Below are 27,858 nucleotides of genomic sequence, written 5' to 3'. Positions count from 1 at the left end.
ATGAAATCATTTGAGGGGCTTTCTTTGTTTAGTTTTATTTGGAAGCAAACCTCTATTTTTTTTTTAAAGCTTTTTCCACTCTTAAAAAACTGAGCTCATAGACATCATAAGACTGACCAGTTGCATGGTACCATCCTCACTCTAGTATCCACAACTGATGATGGTTTTTGCATTTCTGCCATTAGGTATTACCACCATTGAGGGATGTGACAAATCGACCTGAAGTTGGCTCAACTGTGAGAAATAAGCTGGTGCGCCTCATGACACATGTTGACCTTGGAGTCAAGCAAATTGCTGCTGAATTCCTTTTTGTGCTTTGCAAAGAGAGAGGTAGGTTAAACTCTCTTTGCTCTCTACTTTTTTATTTTTTCAGAGGGAATTTAAGAAATCTTTGTGTTAGTAGTGGCCACCTCATTCCACTCTTTTCAGAGCTTACTCCTATCTTCTATTAAAGGGCCTGAGGAGATATTAAAAATAATTTGAACACATTTTCTATGTGCTTCTGAATTCATTGAGATGTGTAAACATACTCAAATTGAACTTTGCCTTCTGTATCCTTAACCCACACTTCTTACTTAATCTTGATGAGTCAGGACCTAGAGCCATTATGAAAAATCTGTTTAAGTAATTTAGGTGCTACTTTTTTTTTTTAAGATTTTATTTTTTTAAGTAATCTCATCACTCTTCGAGAAAAAATCTCTTCGAGTTTGGGGCTCGAAGTCACAATCCTGAGACCGAGAGTTGCAAGCTCTAGTGATTGAACCAGCCAGGTCCCTCAAGGTGCTACTATTTTGATAACCAGATGAAGGCATGGGTTAATTCTCCTTTTTAATTCCTCTTAGAATTAAAGCTATAGGAGTCTTGGTTTCTTCACTAAGTTATTTTATCAATAAATAATAATTCAGTGTGAGCTACGTAGCATACTATGGAAGTATAAAATAGAAAATGGAAAGTACAAAAAAATGCCTGATATACCCCTTACTCTTAAAGAAGATAGAGGTAGAGAGAAATTTTAAAATAACTATACTACAATGTAATAAACACCATTCTGTAAGTATATATAAAGTGATTGTCTTCTGAGGTAACAGCTAATAATTTTATTTTATTTTTTTAATAATTTATTTTTTATTGGTGTTCAATTTTCCAACATACAGAATAACACCCGGTGCTCATCCCGTCAAGTGCCCCCGCCCCCGTGCCTGCCACCCAGTCACTCCCACCCCCCACCCTCCTCCCCTTCCACCACCCCTAGTTCGTTTCCCAGAGTTAGGAGTCTTCCATGTTCTGTCTCCATTTCTGCTATTTCCTGCCCATTTCTTCTCCCTTCCCCTCTATTCCCATTCACTATTATTTATATTCCCCGAATGAATTAGACCATATGATGTTTGTCCTTCTCCGATTGACTTATTTCACTCAGCATAATACCCTCCAGTTCCATCCACATCGAAGCAAATGGTGGGTATTTATCATTTCTAATGGCTGAGTAATATTCCATTGTATACATAGACCACATCTTCTTTATCCATTCCTCTTTTGATGGACACCGAGGCTCCTTCCCCAGTTTGGCTATTGTGGACATTGCTGCTAGAAACATTGGGGTGCAGATGTCCCGGCGTTTCAAATATTTCCTAAAATTATATGGATTATTTGCTCTTCAAAAGCAAGTTCCTCAAACAAAGAACTTTAAGATATCCAGATTTTTTACCTATTTCTTTCTTTAGCTCCTGGTTTTATAAATATGCTAGTATAAAATTCCCATCTAAGCTGATTTTATATTCCACTTTTATAAAGTATTTCAGTTTTGTAAGATATAATTTGAAGATAGAAAACTTAACTCGCTTCTCTCAAAATCTTTAGTTCAATCCTTTTTTATTACCCAGCTTTACTGAGGTATAATTGACAAGTAAAGTTGTATATATTTAAAGTATATTATACAACATGATGATTTGGTACATATATACATTGTGCAGTGATTTATGTTTTATTTTTTTATTGGAACATTGTGAAGTGATTAACACGGGTTAATTAAAATATCTGCCACCTCACATAGTTACTTTTTGGGGTTTTGTGTGTGGTGAGAATGCTTAAGACTTAGTCTTTTATTAAAAAAAGACTCTTTTAGCAAATTTCAAGTGTACAATACAATAGTATTAACTGTAGTCACCATGCTGTATATTGGATCCTCAGAACTTATAATTGAAGGCTTATAGCCTTTTATCAGCATCTCATTTCCCCTATCCCCAACTACCATTCTACTCTCTGCTTCTAGGAGTTTGATTTTTTTTTTTTTTTAAGATTCTCCATATAAGTAAGATCATACAGTATTTGTCTTTCTCTGACTTATTCACTTAGTATAATGTTCTCTAGATTCATATTGTCACAAATAGGATTTCATTCTTTATCACAGCTGAAATAAATACATACACACACATAATCTCCTTTATCCATTCATCTGTCAATGGACACCACTTGTTTCCATATCTTAGCTATTGTGAATAATGCTGCAGTGAACTTGGGAGTGTAGATATCTCTTGGGGATAATAATTTCATTTGCTTCAGGTATAAAAGTGAGTGACGGATCATGTGGTAGTTCGTTTATTGTTGTTGTTTTTTTGTTTGTTTTTTGTTTTTAATTTTTTGAATAACCTCTGTACTATTCTCCATAGCAGCTGCACCAATTTGCATTCCCACCAGTAGTGTGTAAGGGTTCCCTTTTTGCCACATTCTTGCCAATATTTATCATCTCTTACTTTTTGGTAAAAGCCATCCTAACAAATATGAGATGATCTTTCATTGTAGTTTTGATTTGTATTTTCCTAATGATTAGTAATGTTGAGTATCTTTTCACAAAAATACCTGTTGGCCATTTGTATGTCTTTTTTGGAAAAATGTCTTTACAGGCTTTTTGCCCATTTTTTAATATAATTATTTGGGGTTTTGCTTGTTGAGTTGTATCCATTGACTTTTTAAACTTTATTTCTGACTGACCCAGCCACCTTTAGTTCCTGTTAAGATGGTATATTAATAACATAATTTGATCAATATAATAATGATAATAAACATAACTATTATGTATGGGGGTATCATGTTCCAAATATTCTATGCCATAATCTCATCTAATTCTCATAAGAACCCTCCAGTGTCATAAATGAGTTAACCTGGCACTTGCAGTAATTTTTTCAAGGCCACACAGTTGCTGAGTGCTAAAGCAAATTTGAGTCCTCTTTCCATTCTGCCACATTTCCTCTTATAGTAATTATCTTCAACTTTCTCACATCTGCTCTTTTAAACAATTCAGTCCCTTCATGACTTTGAAAAAAGATTGATGTAGCATCTTGGAATTAAGTGACTGGTATAGTGCCTTGCATATGGTAGTCTGTAAATACTGGCTGAATTGAATCAGTTTTTCCAAAATCAGAAATGAGCTGTTTTTTAAAGTATAATTATGTATGTATACGTAAATCTAAATCACACATCTGTATCTCAATCAAAAGAGGTTTACCACAATATAACATTTTATGCATTGTTACCTCTGAGTAGTAGGATGACTGGTGACTTTTTTTTAGTTCTGTGTATATTATAATTTTTCTGCACTGAGCATGCATTTCTTATTTACTTTTAAAAATTTTTTAAAGAGGAAGCTGAAGTTTTATTCTATAATTACATATCTAAATACATAAATTATAGATTTAAATATAATCACCTTACTAATGTGTTAGTGTGATAGCAGATATGGTATATGCATTTATAAATGAATTTGTTCAGTGTTTTTAATTTGAAAGGATTAACTTTGAAAAGCCAACCCATATTAGCAAAAGTGTATCATTTTCATTTGACTTTTAACAAGTCCAGATATAACCATCACCTTTTCCTTCCAATTTGATTTTATATTTAGTAGATATATTCTTCTGGAATAAAAATTTACCTGTTCAAAAAAAACCTTTTCAGCTAGAGCCAGGAAATACAGAGGTATAAAGATAAACAAAATCTCTGCTTTCATGTTACTTACTTTCTTACCAAGGGTTACAAACTCGCATGTCTGCAAGTGCCAGGCTGGTAATAAACATGGACTGGACATAAGATGATAAATGAAAACTGACAATTCATTGCTTGGAAGGCAGTGGGTTGGGAATAGGGGAACAAGGGGATGGTGCAGAATTGGAGAGAGGACACTGCTGCTACTTAGCTCCATCTCATTGTTACCATGAAGGAACATATGGCTAACGTTACCACATCTTCCAGATTTTTCAAGAGAAGCCAGGACTCTGGATTTTTACATAAAATCTCCCAGTTTTTAAGTGCTGTCAACTAATTCTAATTTAAAAGCATCTAGCCAAAAAAAAAGTTTGTAATCTGCATTCAACTTGTAAGTCATCAGATTTTGGAGTTTGGATTGGGAATGGAGGCATACTATATTAAAGTGAGATAAATTTCAAATAATTCATCAGTGTTTAGCATTCTTCTTAAGGACATTCAAAGCTAAGTTTGAAGGTGAACGTACAACAATTAAGGCTCAAAAGTCACACCGCTAAGTGGAAACAGCAAGCAGCAAGCAGTCAAATTGGGTTAGGAACACAGAGACTAAATTAAGAATGAAGATTGAAATGGGAGAGACACAAAGGGCAGGCTTGCCACAGAAAGAGTCATCCCAGTGTCTTAAATACCCATCGGTGCCAGTCTAAAACTGTGTCCCCAGTGGACAGTGGCCCATAGGTTAACTTGTGCTCCTTCCTACCAACTTCAGTTAAGCCAAATCTAAACTTGTATTACCTGCTCTGCAAATTGTGTACTTTATCCAGGGGACTAAAGAGAGGCCTTTAATATCATATATTAAAAGAAAATAATTTATAATACAACCCTCCCCCTGTTAACACATTCATTAATTCCCAGTGTGTGCTAGGCACTGTGGGCTGCATTACACAGAGAAATAAGGCTGGGACACCCTCAGCACATAGTGCCACAACTACAAGCTTGCTTTGATCTCCTTTATTTCAGTCTCTGAGGAAGAAATCTGTTTAGCTTGAAGCTGAATCTCCCTTTCCTGCTGATCTTTTTGTCTTCTTGGAAAGTAGTTACCCTCTATTTTTTAATTGTCTCTAGGTGTTGTACTCAACCTATACACATCTGCATGTCACTGTCCTTCACATCTTAGCATCTTGAAAGACTAATCTGTTTTTCCTCTTAGTATCCTTACTATCCACTCAGGCTTCAACTTTCTGCAAGGTAGGCTTCCCATTGCCATTCCCTACCTCCCAGATTCCATTGGAAATGTTCTCAACAAACTCATAAGATAACTTAAGTTCAAAAGCAGTGGATATTTTTTAGCCTTTATCTTACTATTGACCACTCTCTGCCTCTGTGCTCCCATACACTCCTAGATTTCCTCTGACCTTTCTTTTCAGTCTTGACAACTGTCTTGGCCTGCACTTAATTGCCAGTGTTCCCTAGAGTTCTCTTCTGATCCCTGTTCTCACTTAACATTGCTTCCTGAATGATCTCATCCTCTCCCTTGACATTCAGCCTGTTTGCTGGGGATTCCCAATCTGTATGTCTCTTAAACTATTGAAATTGTCATATCCCTCTGTTTCTGGTCAAGTTTTCTTCAATCTGTGTTCCACATGGCTAACAGAATGATTCTTCTAAAATATAATCTTGTCATTACTACCTTGTAAAACTTTCTAATTTAAAAGCATCTAGATAAATACATACATACATCTAGCTGACACCGAGTAAAATCCAAATTTTATTAGATGCCTCCATGGCCTAACATATATTCTAAATTCAGTTTGCTATTATCTTATACTTTCTGCTTAGTCGTGCTAAATTTTTTATTCTTGCCTGATTATACTGTACTGTTTCTTGGCATTATCATCATGACTTGGCAGATACCGTTCCCTTTGCATGGAATGTCTTTGCTAGCATGGTGAGCTTTATTTATCCTAGAAGATCAGTTTAAGTATCATCTCTGTGAAGACTTGTCTGATCATGGAGGCAGAGTTAATCATTCTCTCTTCTTTACCATTTTTACTTTCTTCTGTTTTTAGTACTTTTGATATTTGCTATGTTCTCTTAATTTGTTGAACTTACATTCTAGACATTGAGTTTCTTTAGGTCAGAGATCATGTTTTCTTCATCTCTGGATCCCCAGTTTTAACATAGTACCTTACAGATAGTTATAAGAGTAAACATTGCTGCTGTCTGAATGCAGTGTAGTGAATATGGTCCTGTGGCTCTCTCCATATAAAGAAATAATTTCAGTACACTAAGAGAGAGGCATTGTGACAGCCTGAAAGAGGGAATGATAGGATAGTGTGGAGACAGAGAAAATCTTTGCAGAGAAATGGGAAACAGCCTTGGTATGTTTATGAAAGAGACTAGTTCAAGATGTGAGGAATGCACGATGTGCAGGAATAATAGGAGACAAGTTTGGAAAAGAAGGCAGGGGCCAGAAAATGAAGAACGCTTAGCCTTTATGGCAGATCTTAGAGGTTTTATCCAGGAAAGTGACAACACCATATTTTTGCTTTACAAATATCTATGAGGCAATTGTATGGAACAAGAATAGAGGGATATGAGGTTGGAAATAGAGAGAATAGTTAGAGGAAGCTACTAGTCTAAAATTTCTAGAAGCTGCAGCATTTGGAAGGAAAAGGATTATAAAACCTTCTCTACATAACAGAGAAGGGGAGAATGGTCTCTGGGTAGAATCTGGCTCTGCTATTCTTCCTCCTCAGAAAGAGCAGGACTTTTTGATTTCATGATAGAGTGTGATAAAGCCCACATTTGTATAAGCAATGATGTCATTACCACCAGTGCAGGTCTAACTGCAGGGTGCTACTGTCAGTTTTCCTCTGTTTATAGTGCCCTCTAACATCTTGATAAAATAATGGTGAAATATTTTTTGCAACTTTCTGACTGAATGCTGATTTGTCTCATTTCTGCAGCAGTTTTACCTAATGATGTCATTGATTACTAGGACAAAAAAAATATTTTTATATTGTTCCTTTTTATTTTAAGGGCCACACAAAAAAAATCTTTCCTTGCCCTTAGCAGCTCACTTTTTCCTTTTACTACCTTCCCAGTACTGAATAGGTTATTATTACAATGTATTTGAAAATAGCTCGAAACACTCCACCAAATAATGTCAATCAGAACTTCACAAAGAAAATGTTTCTCGGGATTCCTGGGTGGCGCAGCGGTTTGGCGCCTGCCTTTGGCCCAGGGCGCGATCCTGGAGACCCGGGATTGAATCCCACATCGGGCTCCCGGTGCATGGAGCCTGCTTCTCCCTCTGCCTGTGTCTCTGCCTCTCTCTCTCTCTCTCTGTGACTATCATAAATAAATAATAAAAAAAAAGAGAAAGATTTTATAGTCCATTTGTCTCCCTTCCCCAACCCTCATTTTTAAAGTATTTTATCCTAGTAACAAAAGTTCATTTGATTTTAAAACTATTGACTATAGCCTTATCTGTTTTGAAGGCAAGGTGTGTCTTAAGTACCCTTTGTAACCCAAACTGTCACAGAGTTGACGCATTTGTTGCCATGAATGAACAGTAAGCAGCATTTTCATAAAAGTGCTAGGTGTTTTTTACTACCAACTAGCTTCCAGGAGGATTTTCTGCTTAAGAAAGCAGATTAATGTTCTGTTTACTTCTTTTTAACCTATTTTGGCCTTTCATAAATTCTGCATTCTTAAACTGTTTTAATGTTTAGTCATTGTAGGTGGTTATCTATATTTTAAATATGTCTTTTCTATTGTTATTTTTTTAAGTATATTCATATCTCAACTTAGACTTTTACAATTTTAGTGATTTTTTTTTTCCTGGAACTACTAAACCTCTTTGTTAAAAAATAAGCCTTGTCAAAAACGCTTCCAGTGAGAGTATTAGGGCCATGTGGGTTCAGATTTATGATCCTTCACCTCATTGACCTTGAGTCTGACCGTGTCATTAAAGTCATGTCTGACCTCCATGAATATTAAGAATATCTGTATGCGCTGAATATTCACTTCCCTAATAATCTATTAAGAATTAATTAACTTATCTAAACCATCCCAGTCTCGTAGAGGCACTGATAGCAAGAGGGAGCATGTTCAGATTTATTCAGAGGGCTTTCAAATTAAAACACCATTATAAATTCTAATATGATTCTATTTAGAACTTATTGAGAATTATTACCAAAGAGACAACAATTACCAATAGGTTTTAAGACAAAAAATGGTTGAAAGAGAATAGTGTAAACTTTAATCTACTTATATTTTTTTTCTACTTATTAATCCATGGTTCCTTTTGCACAGATGTCACCAGTTTAATAAATCCTGTGATGTTGTAGGACTTTCTTTTGTCCCCAAAGTACCTATTTTCAGTGTGAAGGAAGGCATCCTCTAGCTAAAACATTTGAAAATTTAATGAGCCCATTCTGGACTATTCATCCTATCCATCCATGTCTTTAATGATTTCATACTCTGATCACATATAGTCCTTTCCTTACCTACATACTTGCTATCCACTGCCCCTTTCAGATCCCAAAGTCATTTTAATTCCTCTTCTCTGAATCTTCTCCAGCTTTATTTTGTCTTTTTTGAGGTAAGTAATCTGAATTACAATAGTATTTCAGAGGTAGGTTTTACTAAAGCTTTGTATGTGAAAAAGATAGTGTTGGGTTTGTTTCCTATAGTTGTCTTTAGTATTACACTTTATTGAAAACCTTAAATAAAATTTTTATCTTTAATTTGAATTTTTCTTAAAAGATTTATTTATTTCAGAGAGAGAGAGAGAGAGAGAGAGAAAGAGCAAGGGGTGGAGGGACACAGAGGGAGAGATTATGCTGGAGCCAACTCCCTCACTAAACTCGGAGCTGAGCCTGACATGGGGCTTGCTTCCAGGACCTGAGATCATGACCTGAGCTGAAACCAAGAGCCAGCCACTTAACTGACTGAGCCACCCACATGCCCCAAGAGTGAATATTTTAGTGTTCATTTTAAAATTATATGTGAATGGGGATCCCTGGGTGGCTCGGCGGTTTAGCGCCTGCCTTTGGCCCAGGGTGTGGTCCTGGAGTCCCGGGATTGAGTCCCAGGTCAGGCTCCCTGCATGAAGCCTGCTTCTCCCTCTGCCTGTGTCTCTACCTCTCTCTCTCTTTCTCTATGTCTATCATGAGTAAATAAATAAAATCTTTTAAAAAATAAAATAAAATTATACGTGAAGAAAAGAAAGTACTATTAAGGGACACCTGGGTGGCTCAGTGGTTGAGCGTCTGCCTTCCATTCAGGTCATGATACCAGGGTCCTAGGATCGAGTCCTGCATTGGGCTCCCCACAGGGAGCCTTCTCCCTCTGCCTATGTCTGCCTCTTTCTGTGTCTCTCTCATGAATAAATAAATAAAAATCTTTTTTTTTTTTAAAAAAAGGGGGGCTGCTAAATAAAGCTGCTAATGATTGTTTAGTATCTTTGTTAAAGGTTCTTATAAATTACCAAAAAAAAAAAAAAATCCTTGAACTGTGGTTCAAGGTTCCCTGCAAAAGTTTTATGTGTCTGTTTATCTTAAAGTTATCACCTTGCACTGATGACAAGGTAATACTGACCTGCACCCAGTGGTTCATTGAGCCGTTGCTGCTGTGGTTCACTAAGAGAAGCCTAACATGCTCATTGTACCTGATATTACCAGGGGAAAAGAAAGAGTATTGACTTTGTGCCAGATACTTTTCTAAGCACTTTGCATGTATTAACCTGTGAAGTAGATTATTATTCCAGTTCTCCAGATTAGAAAAAGTAGGGTACACGGCTATAGGATATCTTTCCCCTAAGTCAACCAGCTAGTAAGTGGTAGAGCCATTATTAAAATCCAGCCAGTGCTCGCTTAGGCAGCATATATACTAAAATCCAGCCAGTCTAGCCCCTGGGCCTATCTTCTCAGGGCATATCATGTGCTTATGTATTGTCACTGACTTTTTGAAAAAATAGTAACTTAGCTATCCTTTTTGCAAACATCCTTAAGTTTTGTGATTTCTTTTACTCTTTACCCACCATTCCCCATAAAGAGTACGCAAAAGATTTTAGATAATGACTGTGTTGGTAAAATTCTAATCTGGCTTTCATTAATTCTAGTTTCTAGTCATTGTTTTCTAAAACTGGATAAATAATAAGATTTGTGACCAGAAATTTAAAACACCACCCTTACCGATGACCCTGTGGTCACAGAGGCTCCACTTTTGCCACAAAGTATATTCTAAACAGCTCCACTTGAATTTCTGATACCTTGAAAAAGGCTTTTGGCATTCAGAGCATGTCAGAGAATTTGTAGGTAGTCAGTATAACCACTACCACACTTTGAAAATCTCTCAATTTTAAGGTTTAGTGCTGAGATACATATCTCCAGCTTCCCTGTGCTGGTGAATAGTCGGCAATGACAGTGAGCACCCACGGATTCCTGTCTAAAAACCTCTTCTGTTTTTGCAGTGGATAGCCTGCTGAAATACACTGGCTATGGGAATGCTGCAGGACTGTTGGCGGCCAGGGGCCTTTTGGCTGGAGGAAGAGGAGATAATTGGTACTCAGAGGACGAGGACACAGACACTGAAGAATACAAAAATGCAAAACCAAAGTATAGTATCAAGTTTCTTTTCACCTAACTATGTCTGTGCCTTTGATTTGGTTAGTTGCCTTTCACTTCCGTCGTCTCTCATTTTCCAAGTGTTTCTTTTCTTTTGTGGATTTGGAAGCTTTCCATTTAATAGTGTTTTTAGATGTGATTTAATAGCTAGTGGCTTACAGAGTGACTTCAAGTAATTGAGGAAGGATTATATTGTAAGAAATGTTCTGCTGCATGCTCATTACCCTCTCCTAAGTATTTGGAGATGCGGTATTTAGACACCTACCGTCATATACTTAAAAATTATTATTGCCTAGTTTTTGCTTTCTTTTCCATAAGGTTGAGTAAGGTATAATCAAGACGAAGTATATAAGTTGATTATTTGATGCTTCAGTCTTTCTCAGAAATCTAAACATAGGTTCAGTTCCATGAATTCTGATCTTCCTTCTTGCACAAAAGCCATTATGAGTCAATAAAATGGTACATTACTAGCAAAAGGAAAGGATAGCGCTGCAGCAAATTTTAGTAAAAAATTTGGGTAATTGTCTTTTAACAGATGTATTATTGCACTGAGTAGGCAAACCAGAGAATCTGTCAAGTCTTCCCTGAATCAGTGCTTAGAAATCAAAGACACTAATTCTTCTTTTATCCCAGAACAGACCACCTCTACTTCCTTCTGTTTCTTCCCCATCCTGTTCATCCCTTTCTTAACCCACATCCCAGGTAAATTTCTTAATTCCACTTATTAGAAGTTATTTGAGCTCAATTTTCTGGTTTCTATTATTGAATATTAAAAGGGTATGCCCTACCTTTTTGGCATTATCAATGATGTTGACGTTCTAGGTTTTCTACTGACAGTTTCTAGAATGTAATGAGGATCATGTGGTAGTTGATAAAGGATAGAAAATCATTATCTGTAAAGTTAGGTGCTTTTTTTAAGGGATAGATTGTGCCCTGTTAACATGAAAGTACTACGTTATCAGAAGGTAAAAGTAAAGATCATTCCCTCATTAGACAAGACTTATATGACATGTATTCCTTGGCAAATCAGGCCTGGGTAGGTAGCATTATTAGTATCTCCAGTGCTTTCAGCCTCAGGAGGATCTTATAGAGTGTGACCTAGAAAAAAAGACTTTTGGGGAAGCTAGCAGTGACTCTAAGCAGTACATTCTTAAGACTGCCACCATTTAGATGTTATAAATCGGGCATCTCCATTGTGTAATTGAAGCTTAGATAGAGGAATCATACTTTAATCTTTCCCTAATTATAGAAGTCATCATTCTAAATTAGTCCTGCTAGCTCTTGATTTTTCTATTCCATAAACTGTGCTTTCATATTTAATCTCTCTCCATTTTAATATTTATCTCCCTCCATTTGAGACATTATTTACTACTTGAGGTACACTTTCATATTTTTAAATGAAAGTAGAAGTTATGCTAGGCATTCATTGTGTCCCAAATTATGTGGACAAGTCAACTAAGATTTAAAAAAACTTTTAAATGCTCACAGATGGTTGATGTCATTATATCACAGAGTATATTGCTGATTTTGTTTGGTAGATGACTTCTGTAATGGTGATGATCACATGTCTCACAAGCACTAGAATGCTTGGAGAAAATATAAGAACTCTGGGTCTCTCCTAATAGAATGGGAAATAGAGATGTGTTAGATTATGAAAATGATTTTAGATTTCAGGGGAACACCTCTTTAAATCAAGGACCATCATGATGTTTGGTATTGTTATTGTCTTGGCTAGGAAGATTCTATACTTAGGCCTTATTACATCCCTAGTTGGAATCTTCTTCAACTTTTGGACCTGGCCGATACTATTCATAGGAATGTTGCGTTAATGTGATCAGAATAGGTCACCATTGTGAAATCTTGTGTTTCTTAAACATTGCTTGTTTATAAATATAAATAGGCATTTCTCACCTAGCATTACATCTTTCCCCTTCAGATAGATTTGCATCTGCTTTTTTTCTTACATCTTCCCTCTTATAGGTAAAACACTGTGGTACGAATTTTGTTCATTTAAAATATTTATTCATGGGGCACCTGGCTGGTTAAGTTGGTAGAGCATGTGACTCTTGATTTCGGGGTTGTGAGTTCAAGCCCCATGTTGGGCGTGGAGCCTACCTAAAAACAAATAAAATACTTATTCGAATGATCTTTGTGAAACAAAGTACTGTGCAAGTAAGAGAACCCTCTATACTCTGGAAAGTGATCTACAGTGCTCAAAGAACCTAAAAATTATGAAAACTTATTACCAATCTAGTCAAGCTTATAAAGTCAGCCTCTAAAAAGATTGCTCTCTCCCCTACACTCTGATTACCCTTCACCAATCAGTATTCCCAAGAACACAGTGTGCTTTCCTTATGATGCATTTATTCACAACAGTTGCTAGTATTGGCAGAAGCAGAGAAATTACCCTTTATCCAGTTGGCCCTAGTCCTGTTGTCAAAAATATAAGTGGATTCTGATTGTTGCACCAAGGTAACCTATAATCCTTTAATGGAATCTGAAACCAAGAATTGTGTGGAGCTTACATTCAGGCTATGGGACACCATTAATTTCACAACAATCTTTTTTTGTGTCAAAGTAAGTGTATTTAATGGACTGGAAATGGCTTTCTGCAATTAGCAGAAATATACTCATAGAATCAAGTTACATGCCACACAGGTTTTTGGTATATGTCTAGCCATGTTTGTTATAAGTTTTCAGATAAACTTTGGTCCTGTATCGAAGAGAAAAATTTCTAAATTCTAAATTTTATACCTGTTTCTTTTATGTCTCTGAAGATAGAGACCCCTTGACTCTACAGGTGGCATAAGAAACTGACTAATGTGGTTTGTACATCATTACAAATGTCAATTCAAAGATGTGTTCCTAGTGACATTTGGCTCATTTTAGACCAGTGGCTTTCAAGCTGGATATATAGGAGCCTGGGGGTCGTTAAAGGGCTGCTAAATGGAGGGCAGAAGGAAGGGCTGGCCAAAGTGGGTAGAACTCTAAGATACTTCCTTATACTCTTCGTACCCTACACTACTTCAAAATCACATCCAGAAGCTTAAAATCATTGTACTAAGCAACTGAGGGGTGTTTCCTTCTTGACTATATTTCTCTCAGAAGTAGCTGTGGTAGCAGCTGTATAATTTCTCCAGCATGAAACGAGAGACTTTTTTTCTTTGTCAAGATTTGTTTTGTTGCTTTAAGTCCCATTGTAATTGTCACCATATATTGAGGCTATACCAAAAAAACAAAAAAAACAAAAAAACCACAAAACTTTATTTTTACTATTTACTGAAGGATATAGTAAATTTCCACTCTGTTCTTTTTATTATTTTGTTGGGGGGGGCAAGTATTCTGAGGAGTTTTTCCTGGAAAGACATGTCTAGCCTTATTTGCATATTATTTCTCCTTTCTCACCCCATCTCCCCCTCCTTTCCTGCTCTGGGCTTGCAAATGCCTTTTCCTGAAAACCCTGATCCCTTTTCTAGAGGTTGCAAATTCTCTGTGGATAGGCTCGTTTAGCCCAAAGTTAGGTTCTGCTTGCCTCCTTGATGTTGCATTCACTGGTTATTTAATTTTGTGTTTTTATTTTCTGTTTCACATAGTGCTTCTTAATTCCTTGCCAACATTTAGAATTCAGATATTTCAGATGGAAATTTGGATTTCTGACTTCTTTTGAATAAGTTCTAATAACAACATTAAGCCTGCATTTTCACACAGCAACTGGCTGATGGAGTTGCATGGTGGTAGTCCCCATCATACCAGGCATTAGCTCCTCTGGTTTAACGGCAGATCCTTTTCATTCATCTTACCTGCTTAGCCCCTGTAAGGATTTGTCCTTAAAGCCCCTTTTTTTTACCAGAATACTTTGAGTAAAATTTAATCCCCCACTTTTTAGAGATTGAAGATAACTTTCATATAGCTCAGAGAAATTTTAATGGCTTTTTTGTTAAATGACCTAGTACTATTGATGTTAGCCAGATGTAGCAACAAATCAAAAGCAAAAGTCTTGAAATATATTTCAGCTTTTACATATATATTCATATGCTCTTACCTTTTTATGTCTTAATTCCTTTATCACCAGGCCCATAACTGGTTAGTTCATATAATGACTTTATATGATACAAAATGCTCAATAATATACTACAAGTGAGTTTAAATAATTCTTGTCACCTAATTGAAAGACATATATAATCATAGAATTGGAGTACTGGGGGAAGCCTGAGTGGCTCAATGGTTGAGCATCTGCCTTCAGCTCAGGTCCAGAATCCTGGGATCAAGGCCACATCAGGCTCCCTGCTCAACAGAGTCCTTCTTCTCCCTCTGCCTGCCACTCCCCCTGCTTGTACTCTCTATCAAATAAAAGTATATAAAATCTTAAAAAAAAAAATCGGAGTACTGGAAAGATGGGGGAGGGGAACAGACAACGTAGAACAAAATCATATCATAAAATTACCCAATACATATCTACCACAGTTAGTGTACTTATAGCATCTTAAGACTCAGAGTCTTTTTTTTTAAGGTTATTTATTTATTTATTTATTTACTTATTTATTTATGAGAGAGAGAGAGAGAGAGAGGCAAGAGACACAGGCAGAGGGAGAAGCAGGCTCCATGCCAGGAGCCTGATGCAGGACCCGATCCTGGGACTCCAGGATCACACCCTGGGCCAAAGGCAGGTGCCAAACTGCTGAGCCATCCAGGGATCCCCAAGACTCAGAGTCTTAGAACAAGATAAAAACTAACCCCAGAATTTCAGTGTTAAGATCCTGAAACCTAGAATGTTAAGTCTTAAACTATACTATTTGAGGTTATAAAGGTGGCAAGTGATTTTTTAAATGAAAATAATCTATTTTATGAAATCTCACTTTGTTGTTACAGTGACTATTTGTTTTCTTTTCCTCTCTGGGTAGGGAAACCACAGGAGTCTGTTTTGAAGTGGGGAGCAAGAGGGCGGACAGTGTCCACGTCTGCCTCCTGACCCCAAGTACATTGGCATTTTTCCCATAGGAGAGGGGCACAGTTTGATGCCTCAACTTGTGTTTTATGTGATATAGTGTACATTCTTCTGGGGACTGGAGGTACTGCATGAGTAAAGGATGGTAAATTCTCACTCTGTAAAAATGAATTTCTGGCCACTGCTTTTATGCTTAGTGAGCAAAGGATTTTGTGACTTTTGTAGCTAATTTCAGAGCAAGCCATCAAATCATTTTAGCAGCAGGGGACTTGAGGTCAGCTTGTGGAAAATGGACATCATTTCTATTAAGCCTTTAAAGAACCAAGAAGAGAATCCAATGTGCCCTGATTTAGGAATTCATGTCCTGACTTTATATTGTGGATACTACAGTGCTTACTAGTATATCCTCCTAACACATTTTTCCCCTGAAAATGATGGATCTGATTTCTTAAGTCACCCCTCCATTGAACTTGAGAATAAAAGCCTTCTCTCAAGAGGCAAATCAAACATGTTTTACATAGTTAATATATCTGTCTTCCCTTGTACTTTCTTCTAAGACCTGATTTCCCTTGTCTGCTTGGGAAGTAGTATGTGCCTATAATAAGTACCTTCACTAATTTATTTATAAGACTCATTGTTTTTCTGATTTAGAAGGTGGCAGAAAGGAAACCAGTGAAAACATTCTGTTGTTACAAGCCTAAGCACATAATAAATGGGTGGTGGAATTACATTTTCATTGTGGCATCTGGATACATCTTAAAAACACTGTAGTTCTCTGAAACCTTGTCTGGGGCCCGTTTGTCCTTGACTTTAGGGACTATGATGACCCCATTTAGTATTTTTTCCCATTTATTATGAGATCAGAAAAAAAAAAAAAAAGAATAGTAGCAAACAATGAGTGTCTGAAGTGGGCATCCTAACTCTGTGGTTCTTAATCTCATTGTGTATCAGAATCACCAGGAAAATAAAACTCATAGATTTAGTTGGTCTCAGGTGAGCCCTAAGCCTTTTCTTTAAAGTTGATTATAATGTGCAGCCAAAACTAAGACTCACTGACAGGCTACAGTTTTCAGACTATCTCCCAGAGATCCTAAAAGTGCCTCAGGGGCAACCTTAAGGGGAAGCAAGTAAGTATAGACAAACAGAAGTGGCTTTAGGCCTCCACTCTGCTTGACAACCCCAACCCTCTTCTGCCTGAGCAGTTCCACTTTGTCTATTTTATATATGGGCTTTCTGTGTTGATATCATTTGTTTAAAAAAAGGCGGGGAGGTGGGTGGTCGATCCACTGCTTTGAAGGAAAAAAAAACTTTTTTTTTTTAATTTATTTATGATAGTCACACAGAGAGAAAGAGAGAGAGGCAGAGACACAGGCAGAGGGAGAAGCAGGCTCCATGCACCAGGAGCCCGATGTGGGATTCGATCCCGGGTCTCCAGGATCGCGCCCTGGGCCAAAGGCAGGCGCCAAACTGCTGCGCCACCCAGGGATCCCCCAAAAAAACTTTTTTAATCATGGCTATAGACATAGGTCTTACAAGACCATTTAAAAAAAAATGTTTTAGATCTGGTTTGTGAGGATACTGAGCTCAGAGTCCTTCCCAAGAATCTGAATATCATGTACCCTCCAAGGAATGTCTAAGAAGAGTAGGAAATCTTTTAGTAATGGATAATACCTAGTGACCTAACCCTTTTATTACTCAGATGAGAAATCCCTGGTCAGTAAAGAAACTTAACCTGCTCAAGTCAAAGTCTAAAGCAGGGCTTGCAAGGTAGTCTCCAGAGGATCCGATTGATCACAGGGTCTTTGATTTGGCCCACAGGATTCTATCTCCTGCCATATTAGACTAGCACTGCCCTCAAATTTATCCCAGTCCCCAGCATTCCACACTATTTACAGTTGACATTCATTTGCTTATCCTGCAGACCTGCCCACTGAAAGCATTTGTGTTAGTAGACCCTAGAAAGCACCTTATTAGCAATTTGCTGTTTGATTTTAATGATCAAATGAAATATCCCTGCAAACTGTCCATACATGGCTGAAACAAAAATGCCGTAACCTCATCTGCTTTTCCAGAAAGATGTTTACATTATAGACGTTTAGCAGCCACTGAAGAATTTTCTTTCATCTCCTTTCTAAAAAAAAAAGTGTGGCTTTCATCTAAGAGGATAGCTTGTTTGGTATTAGAACTTCATACAAAGTTTATGGAACATATTCGTTTTAAGTACTTTATTAAATTATTTCCAGAAAGCCAGATGGTATACCTGTCTCTTGGTAGGCTAGATTTCATTCCTTTTTTTTTTTAATCTAGGTCAGATCAAATCTAATTAAAATTGTTCTTCTGCTTTATCTTTTATTATTTGAACACTCACTGCCTTCTGTGGTCTCACTAATGGACTAATTTCCTGAGATGATAAATTGGCATGCTTTCATTTTCAGATTTCAGCCTCTCTGCCATCATTTTTCCAGTTATTTTGACACATTTATTTTATGCTGTATCACAAAATGGATTTCTCCTACTCTGAAATCATTTGTCCCCTTAAATTAATAAACTATGCATCCAAGGATATTTATCCTAACGGCACCAACCAAATTTCATATTTTTAAAAAGCAGCCATCCCTTAAAAAAAAAGTTGGCAAGTTAGCTATTTTTTTTAAAAAAGCAAAACTATCACCCATTTCCCAAAGCAAATTAGTAGAAAAAGTAAATTTTTAAAAATTGCTATAGCAGTTCTATACTACAAAATTGCTATTATTGCCAATTTTTGGCTATTATACTCTTTCTTATTATAACTTACAACTTGGACCAGAAAGTATAGAAAGAGCATAATTTTAAAACATACAGCATAACTTTTTTTTCTTTTTGTAGCATTAATCTTATCACTGGTCATTTAGAGGAACCAATGCCAAACCCCATAGATGAAATGACAGAAGAACAAAAAGAATATGAAGCCATGAAACTTGTCAACATGCTTGATAAACTTTCCAGGTATTGTATTCCCATCCATTTTCTGCTTGGTTTCTAAAAATGTTCTATTTCTTTGTCTCTCTTACTGAGAGTTATCATGGAACAGCAACTCTGGAAATCCATGTTAATTGGAACAGGGTGGCCCGGGCAGCAGTAGTTCAGATCTCTCTTGGCTACCATGGTTTTTCTACATGTGCCGCTTCTGGATGTGCATTCTTAAACATTTAAACTCTCAAAGCTAGGATAGTAACAACTAGATCACTGTGATATTTAACCAACTAACCTCCCTGTCTTCAAAAAGATGCTGTGAGTTAGGTTCAATGATTTTGCTGCTTCTTGTATTTTTTGTTTTAGTCTGTTTTGGTTTTTGTTCCAAATCATTATGCTTTTTTTTCCCCTCATTTTTGATGTGCAAGTTGGCAATTCTGTCTTTTTGGGTTGCTGCTGAAACCAAGAATTCTAAAATGTCATGTACCCAACAGGAAAAAGTGAAAAGGAATAGCTCAAATTAAGGGTTTTCTGAAAGCAAGTGCTTGTATTAATTAGGGGTTCTAAAGACAATCTCCCCTTCCTTTCTTGCTTCACACTGCCTTCCCTTCCCAAAATAGCCAGTTTTGAAAATACCTAAGTCAAATATATGCTAATCAGCAACTCATCATCTTAGAAGTTACTAGAAAATATTAATTCCTTTCACACTTGCCTAAATTGCTCTGTTTTCTAGTCATACATTGAGTCACTGTCTCTTTTAAGCCATCTTGAGTGAGTGCTTCTGTGTGTTGTTGGCAGCTGCCACTAAAGGTGTATTTCTTCTGATCATCTCCTTTTTCACAGTAACTATGTAAAGGCTAGTATCCCTCAGTCATGAGAAGTAGCAGCTGGAATCCAAGGAAAGCCAGAAAGCCAACCATTATAGAGAAAGGTGTAACAAAGAAACAAGTAGAGGCTAAAAGCACAGCAGGAGGCTGACTCACATGGGGAGTGTGACAAGTATGTGGACACTGCAGAGTCTAAGCTTGTTTCAAATGATGCTGGTCGTGTGGTACAAGTTATATAGAAATAAACAGCTTCTTCATCTACAAAGCTCGTATGACTAGAATTTAGTGACTTCCAGCCAGTCCTTTTAAATTTTTATCTTTTTCCAAAAAGGTTAGAATATGCTCATAGTCTTCAAATGACCTTTGTTTGCAGACAACATTCTCCATACCTTTATATAGAACTGACATGTTCCTTTACTGAAGGAATTCTGGTCAAAGAGAAGATACTTATAGGGTAAACTTACAAGAAGCAGACAATGAGCTCTGAATGAATATAGAAATATAAGAATTGTGCTTGGCTACTTCTGAAAGGACCTGATGTAGCGAGTGAAACAGTGATATAAGTACAGAAGTGAGGATGAGAACCAGCAGAGTCCATATAGTAGAAGCTGGAAAGGGAAGTGTTAAAAGGACCTATGTGGAGCATATCAGTGTGTCAGGATAGTAAACAAGTTTCATAATTTTCACTCCAATAATACAAGTTCTTAAAAGAGAAACCAGATGCTGTTCAACTACCGATACCCTAGATGAGTAAACTTCAAATTAGGAAAGTGGGAGATGGGGAAAAGACTGCCTAAAATAATACAGTATAATTAAGGTACTTGACTTACTAAAAGAGATAAGACCCTTTCACAAGGCATCCTTGTACAAGGGACAGAATATGGTGCTAGGTCCTTCTCCTTTTAATCCCAGGGGAATCCACATATTCTAGAAGCTGCCAACAAATAAATACAAAAATGACAAGTCTGAAATATCCAAGCTTCCACTTGATTTAAACTATGCCTCAAAGAAGATGCCTACTCACCCAGAAACACCCAGCAGATGCCCAACTCAATCTAAAGGTGATACTGATTTTTGCATGTATAAAACAGAGCAAATATGTCTTGTGTTGGCTTTGATGGTACCAATTTTGCCATTAAAATTGAAGCTAAAGGCAACTTTAAAAACAGTCCTAAATCACAGACTTTTTGCATGACGTGTGATGGGTTTTTTATATTGTCTGCCTTTGTGTGCTTTCTAACATTTGCTCTCACTAATAATCAATGACAAAACTGTATGGAGATCAGTAGTGGGCATTCCAAAGCAGGAATGCAAAGAATGAACCCATTCTTTATGCATCTTTTATGTTTGTCTTAAGTTTCTTCTCTCTCTTCACTGTTGATTTTTGGTTTTTGGCTTTTTGAGGTAGAAGAGACGGCATAGATCCAAAGTAAACTAAGTTCAGTACAATTCAGGGAACATTTATTAAGCAGCTACTCTGTGCAAGGCACTGTGCTAGGAAGATGAGGGAGATTCAGAGAACGTGACAGGCTCTGCCTTTGGAATGCACATTCTAGTGAGAGTAATGGCTATAATCTGTTCTAAAATACAAGGTAGATGGAAATAATGACAAAATAGGGTCTATGTTGAACTGTAAACACCCAGGAAAAGGAGCAGTTCATTCTGTCTGGATGAATCAAGGACGATTTCACAGGGAAGATAGCATTTGTGCTGATTCTTAAAGTTAAAAGGTATTTAATAGATAAGTGGAGAAATGACCATTCATTCCAGGTAGAGGGAAATCTATTCTTGTCAATAATAGAAACCTTTGGTATTCACAGACTGCATCTTTCTTCCACAAAGCTCAGGTTGTTTTATTATTATTTGATTAATATAATCTGTTATCAGATTTATAACTGGGGGAAGCAAGAACCCAAAGAATTGCCCAGAATATTTCCAAGCTACTGATGTGATAATCCATTTCCTTTTAATAGTTACAAAACACTTCTACACACATTCTCTTTCTAGCTTCGTGACAAAGTGAGGCTAGGAACTTCATTTTCCAGAACTCAAGGCCTTTGCTCTGTCCACTGTGCTACTGTGTCTGTCTGTTAGAGTCAGTGTTTGCCAGAACACTTCTTAATCATCCTCTTCAGCATCGTGCTACTGGTTCCCTCAACTGTCACTCTGAGGATGTTCTTCATCCCACCAAGTCTTTATTGTGCTAAGAGTGTACTGTAGCTTTGTCTGATTAACTTTCCTTCTCAAAAATGAAATCATTTTCTCCTGGGCCTGAATTGAAAGGCATGTGAGTAAAGGCTAGGTTGGAGGTGACGTGGCCAATGAATGGACACTAGACACTTCCTTTTTTCCATCCATAGGAGAGCAGATGTGAAGGACCTGCACCAGGATGGTGGTTAGCAACAGTGGCCCGTGCCAAAGCACTTACCAAAGTGATGACTAAGGTTGGTCATGCCAAGTACTGTTACTGAGCCTGGTGTAGGGTATAGATGTCATCCACTACCAAAACTATAAAACCACCAATGCAAAAATTAAAGTTAATTTCCACTTTTGTGCCCCGCCACACCCCCACCACCCACCCGGGTCGAACACCCCCACAAAAAAATTATAAAAAAAAAAAAAAAAAAAAATGGGGGGGGGTTTAAAAAAAAAAAAAAAAAAAAAAAAAAAAAATTGGGTAAAAAAATATATATAAAATTGGGGGGGGGTTGGATATTGTTAGAATATTTAGATAAAAATTATAGGTGATGTAGGTGGGAATTTATTGTTGATGAGATTTATGGGGAGGAAATATGGTAATTATGGTGTGTTGAAGAGTGGGGGGGGTGTGTTTTGGTGGGATTATTGGTGTAAGGATGTTAAGTTGATGTTTGTGGTATTGTTGAGTTAAAAGGTTTTAAATATTTATTAGTGTATTGAAGGGTAAATTTTCCCATATTTTTATAATAATGAAAAAATTTTAAACTATAGATTAAAGTTTTTTGCTATTAAAATATCCTATGTGTTAAACTTATACCTTTTCAGTTCCATTTTCTTAGCCAATATATAAAATTCACTGGAAAGAATTCCATAAAGCTCCGCCATCAGCAATCCAAATACCACAATTCCCCATCCATCCACCAGAACCCACAATTTTACCACACCAAAACAAACCCCATCAACCAATAGCCGATGACACACCCCCCCCCCTCCCAGCGCATGTACAATCACCACCATTCCCCCATCCGCTACAAAGAGACCGCCCTCGACCACCCCTTGAACCCCAACCCAACACATCCTATACCACAAAAAACCCCTGCAATGTAAGTGGGAGATCAGTATGAGGACTGTGTGGTTAAGCAAGTCCAGTGCAGCTAATACAATTGCATTCACCTTAGCTACAGCACACAGCTCATGTATAATAACACAGCCTCCTCCAGAAGAAGGGAGAGAGGATTGATTGGCTTAAGCTTAAACTAACCAAAGGAAATAATATTTCAAGTTTAAGCTTTGTTTTGACTTTTCTAATCCCCTTTAGTTCCTTAATTGGAACCAGGCACTGATTAATCACCACCACCACCCCACACCACCCCACCCCACCCAGGTCACATTTAACAAGGTACATTGCCATTTTGCTTATATATTCTATCAAAATCTAAATTTTACATTTAAATCATTGTTTCCCATTTCTTCCATATCTATTCCTTATTTTATATGTATGTAAATAATGTGTGTAGTATTTGGGACATGGCTTTCTTAGTAAATGCAGATTCCAAGTATGGGACTAGCTCCCTTTAATCCAGAGATTATTTTTAGACTTATTAAAGCTGGGATTATTTTTAGACTTATTAAAGCTGGCTGACTGAAAAGTAATATGTAATTTTTTTCCCTATGAATAAGTTACTGTGCTTAATCAACAACTGTTGATTACACCCACCTTTATGATAAGTTAGTCAAGGACATGTTTTTCAGGTATGTTTCTGAAACATCCAATTTTTGAAGCATCATGAGATCTATTGTGGGTACAAAAGTATAAAGATTTTAAATGTGAAGGGGCAATTAATTTGAGAAACTTGATATTGTGTGTATTTAGGTCATCAAGGGCCCTTCCACTGGCTAGACATCTCTAAGTAGGATGTCCTGCTACCTTTGTATTGTCTGTTGGTAGTCATTGTCCTTTAACCTCTGTGGTACGAATGACTACTTTGAGCTCTTAGCTTAAGCACTAGCTGAAATGGCTTCTATTAGAGAAACATCAAATAAGAATAATGTCCCCTGGCTGTTTGTGCTCTTAGATACCCTCCTTCAACTTTTACATCTTTCTAATTGGGGAGAGCATGTAGGAACTTCTATATCTACTGTTTTACTCAACAGTGTCACTGGGCAGGCTGACCCCCTTATTGATAATTATTTTGCTAATTTGAACAACAGGATAGAAACATTCTGTAGAGAAATTGCCAAGAAATAAGATGACTTCCACTTTAGGATAAAACTGAATTTGATTCTTAGCACTGTCTCTAACCTCTTTCTCCATATTTTTTTTAACCATGCTGTTTAATGTGAGGTAGGTAACAAATTTTTAGAAGCTTTGCATGTGATCTTCTAACAGAAATGAGGATACAAGACTAATATTTCTACAGTGCTTTAAAGTTGAAAAAGTGCTTCCATATATATGATCTCCAATGATCAGTAAAACAACCATCTGAATTAGATAGGGCAAGGAGTATTTCACTGAGAAATAAGTGGGACCAATCATTAAGTGACTGACCCAAGATTGGGCATCTGGTTAATGACATAGCCAAGTTCAGTTCTTAGTGTTAAGACCCCAGATCTTACATTATTTTGAAAAATGACCAACAGCTCTCAAAAATGTGTCAGTCTGATTTTAAATATAAGATGGTCTAAATTTTAAGTAAATGCAAAGCACAAAGATAGATAGTAAGCATATTTACCTGAGAAGAGAATTAAGATCTGGAAGACACATATTCCTGCTTTTTCATTCCATAGCAGAGGTCTTCTCAAAGATCAGGTGAGATGTTAAAATAGTTTATATCAAACATACACACACACATACCTTTATATGAAGGAAACCAGTGAAATTGCTATGACTCTATGTTAATATAAGTTCTTTTAATTACTTTAAAAAGACAATAATTATAAGTATTCTAACAAATTCTTAAATTTAATGCAATCACATTAAGAAAATCTAACTTTAAAAAAGCTTCCCAGTGGGACTGTTTAGTCAACTCCCAATTACCTTTACAAAGTAGAAAGTAGACCAAAGTAGTGGACAATATGCTATATCCGTTTGTCATGGAAATGATATTTTTATGCTACATATTTACCTTCCTAATTGTACCCAGTCCCAAAACACAATGGTGAGGTCTGAGGGAAGATCTCAGAATTGCTTTGGAAGAGGCAGGTTAAAGACCTTAAATTTGCTATGGAAAAGCCACCATACCTCTCCAGATATACTGGGTTAGCGGCTTAAAGATCAGTGTACCTAGTCAGCACTAGGAGGCCATTAGGTGGAAAATCATGAAGGATAAAGGGTTAGGGTCCAAGCCCAAAGGACATTCTTGCCCAGTATGTAACTGAACATGTTAAGCAATGGCCAAGGTTATAATACTTTTCTATGAGAAAAAGGGGTTATAAACACTTATAAGCAAATCAACAAGTTATTAGGCAGTCCACTGTACTTCAGTGTATTATGGACTGTTCCAGCGATGCCAAAATCTTGAAATAAGATGCACTTTCAGACTTGGAATTAGAGCAAAGATTACAGAGCTGCTTTCTCTGGGCTAGCACCAGCTCCATTCTAGCAGGCATTTTTGGAAAAGCTCTGTGTTCATTAAAAATGTTTTATTTACTTACCAGCTTCTCATCCTATCTTTCAAATGTGAAAAGGAATTAAATATGAAATGGCTAATTTAAAATGTCAGGGTTCTTTTTTTCCAAGCCAACCTTACATTAAGAGCAGGAATCCCTGTGCCACAGAAATGGTTCCCAATTATCCCGTCTTGGGTTTTGTTATACATTGTACAGAAGTCAACAAAACAAGTATGTAACAGAACCTGCCTAAATAGCAGCCACCCTCATTAGAAACAGAGAATTAATCAGGGGGCGATTGAAGGAAGCAGCCTCACAGGTTTCCCCCTTTCTTCCTTTCTAATCATAGAACAAAATATATTACATAAAAGGAACGGAACTATTATGCAGTACTCAATTAGAGGGAGGTGAATAGGTCTCTAACATGCTGTTTTATCAAAAGAGCAGACTGGTGTTTGCATGACTGTTGTTTCATTACAGACCCTGTCATTAATTCCATGTGTCAATACTGCCCTGTAGTACACAGAGCAGACAAGAAAGAAGAGCCCTTGAAAACAAGGGAATGATTTTTGAGTCGTTATCAAGCTAAGTGGCAAGCGGGAAGCTGAAACTCGTATAGGTAAATTCGAAGGGACTCTTGGGAGATCTGCAAGTGGGAAACAAGAATGCATTTTACCAACTGCTTAATTATGTCCTGTTTTTCAACAAGTACTCTTGAATTGAATGCTTTGTTTGTATTGCACAAAAACATGTGCTGTGGGCAAGAGTATTCTCTTGCTTCCAGGTCAAGTAAAGTGTTTTATACACACATACATCTGGCCTATTCTATAATGTGCGATTGGGTATGTTAGTTTCTGAGCCCCAATATTGCACTGTCATTTCTGCCCCAATATTGCACTTACATAGGAACCAGAAGCCCTAAGAAATGGAACCTTATCTAAGGTTCTGAGAAATTATAAGCCCAGGCATCCCAGAGGACCATCCTTACAGGAAAATGGTGGCTCAGGAAAATGTTAAAATATATCTGGGGGCAAAAAAAGAAAAAAAAAGACCATAAAATTTTAAATATGGTATAAATCCCATAATCTCCCACCCCCTAAATCTTTAAGAAAGTATTTTTTGGTTTCCATTAGTAGTCCCAAGGGTTAGGCTGGGGCAAAATAGGGTTTCCTTTCTTGGACGTGCTTTATCTATGTCCTCGTGCCTGGCCAAGCCCTTATAGATTATGGTTCCTTATCGTTTAGTAAGATCAAATTTCTAAATGATGTTTCGTTCCAGTTGAACATTCTTGGAGGCTTATCTCTTCCCTGGCCAGATGCCTGATCAGATGAGAAGCCCGCCATGATACTGTCACAGTGCCTAGAATGGGCTCTTTATCCAGTAGACATCACTGTACTTTTTGATGATAACGAGGGCAGTCTTAACTTGTGTTAAGGCCTGTGTATAGCATTGAAGGTAAGTATGAAGGAGTTGTTGCTATGTGAATATCTTAATCCTGATGCACATTTCAATATACAGTATATCCGTTTAACTATGATGTACATATTACCTGACACCTAGCCATCCTTTTTAGATATGACCTTCATATTTAGGGCAATAACTCTTCATGAAATGACCTATTTTTTGAGGGCCATGATTGAATTTAGATCCTTTCTTGTAACACTTGCCATTGCTTTGATTTACTTTTGTAACCATTCTAATCATCTGCCAGTAGTTTTGCAGAAAGGATTTCTGGTCTTGGTGGTCAGTCAGTTATAGGTAGGATGCTGTGTTTGACTCCTAGGCTTTGAATATATATCTTGATTAGAAACAAAGGCTCAGCATTATTGGATTTTAGTGTCTTAAAAACCTTGCAGCTCTATAAAGGATGGAAATTATTTAGTAGCCTAATATTTAGACTCGTAGAATAGAATCTTGGGGATCATCTTGTCCAACCCCTTCATTTTATAGATGGGTAGACTCAAGCCCAGAGAAGAAAATGACTTGCCCAAGGACACCCAGCAAGTTAGAGGAAGATCTGAGTCTAGAATCTAGACCTCCCAATGTCTGGATGTAAGAAGCTGAGTCTACACAGTTAGTGGTTGAGAATTCCAGGCTGTGTGGTACAAAGGGGGCCTGATTTCTGCTGCATTGTCAGAATGTCTAATGACATTGACTTATCAGGGAAATAATAATTAAAAATAATATGAGAAGGATTCTTGACAAATGGTTCTCTACCATTCTCCATTTATGTCACGACCCCTATAATATAGCCTCTTAACAAACATTTACTGAGCACCTACTATGTGCCCCCAGCCTATACTAGATACTGCAGATCATAGCCAGATAAGACATGGACTCTGCCCTCAAGTTGCTCACGTCTACCAGAGAACAAGAAATCCCTGGAAAGCATTATTCAGAATTTCCTATAGAATGCTAATACCTTTCCTCACTCTGTAGATCTTGATGATGAAAGTGAATCTTCCACTCAAAGATGTGGCTTTTCTCTTGATCATGGTTTATTTATTGAGTCCCATAAAACACTATACCTTCCCTTTTTGTGAAAGTACAAGATAATATCAACGGCAACTCAATTTAGGTCATAAACACTGAGAACCTGTTGTTGGCAAGGCGCCTGCGCTAGACACATAGAGATATGAAAATTGAATACGTAAAGCATAGAACAGTTTCTTTTTAATGTCAGGGTAATACTGTTTCATATCTTTCAAACTTTGTA

General features: G+C 37.0%; 1 protein-coding gene across 5 annotated transcripts in view; it reads left to right on the top strand.

The window, feature by feature from the left end:
* Positions 1 to 27,858, top strand: part of RIC8B (RIC8 guanine nucleotide exchange factor B) — a 101,612-nt gene that overhangs the window by 65,785 nt on the left and 7,969 nt on the right. The window contains exons 7-12 of one of the 5 annotated variants that reach the window (XR_008664899.1): positions 186 to 330; positions 10,457 to 10,601; positions 18,421 to 18,540; positions 21,695 to 21,778; positions 25,623 to 25,761; positions 26,421 to 26,597. Coding sequence is in view for 3 of the 5 variants with exons in the window: in XM_055328765.1 (XP_055184740.1) it covers positions 186 to 330; positions 10,457 to 10,601; positions 18,421 to 18,540; positions 21,695 to 21,734 (450 nt within the window). In the remaining 2 variants the exon portion in view is untranslated. Of the gene's footprint in view, positions 1 to 185; positions 331 to 10,456; positions 10,602 to 18,420; positions 18,541 to 21,694; positions 21,839 to 25,622; positions 25,762 to 26,420; positions 26,598 to 27,858 lie in introns of those variants that run through there. The other 4 variants (XR_008664900.1, XM_055328765.1, XM_055328764.1 and 1 more) reach the window with 4 other exon arrangements.

This window comes from Nyctereutes procyonoides, unplaced genomic scaffold (assembly GCF_905146905.1).
Source record: "Nyctereutes procyonoides isolate TBG_1078 unplaced genomic scaffold, NYPRO_anot_genome, whole genome shotgun sequence".
Taxonomy (NCBI): domain Eukaryota; kingdom Metazoa; phylum Chordata; class Mammalia; order Carnivora; family Canidae; genus Nyctereutes; species Nyctereutes procyonoides.
This window is presented reverse-complemented; position numbering and strand designations above follow the sequence as displayed.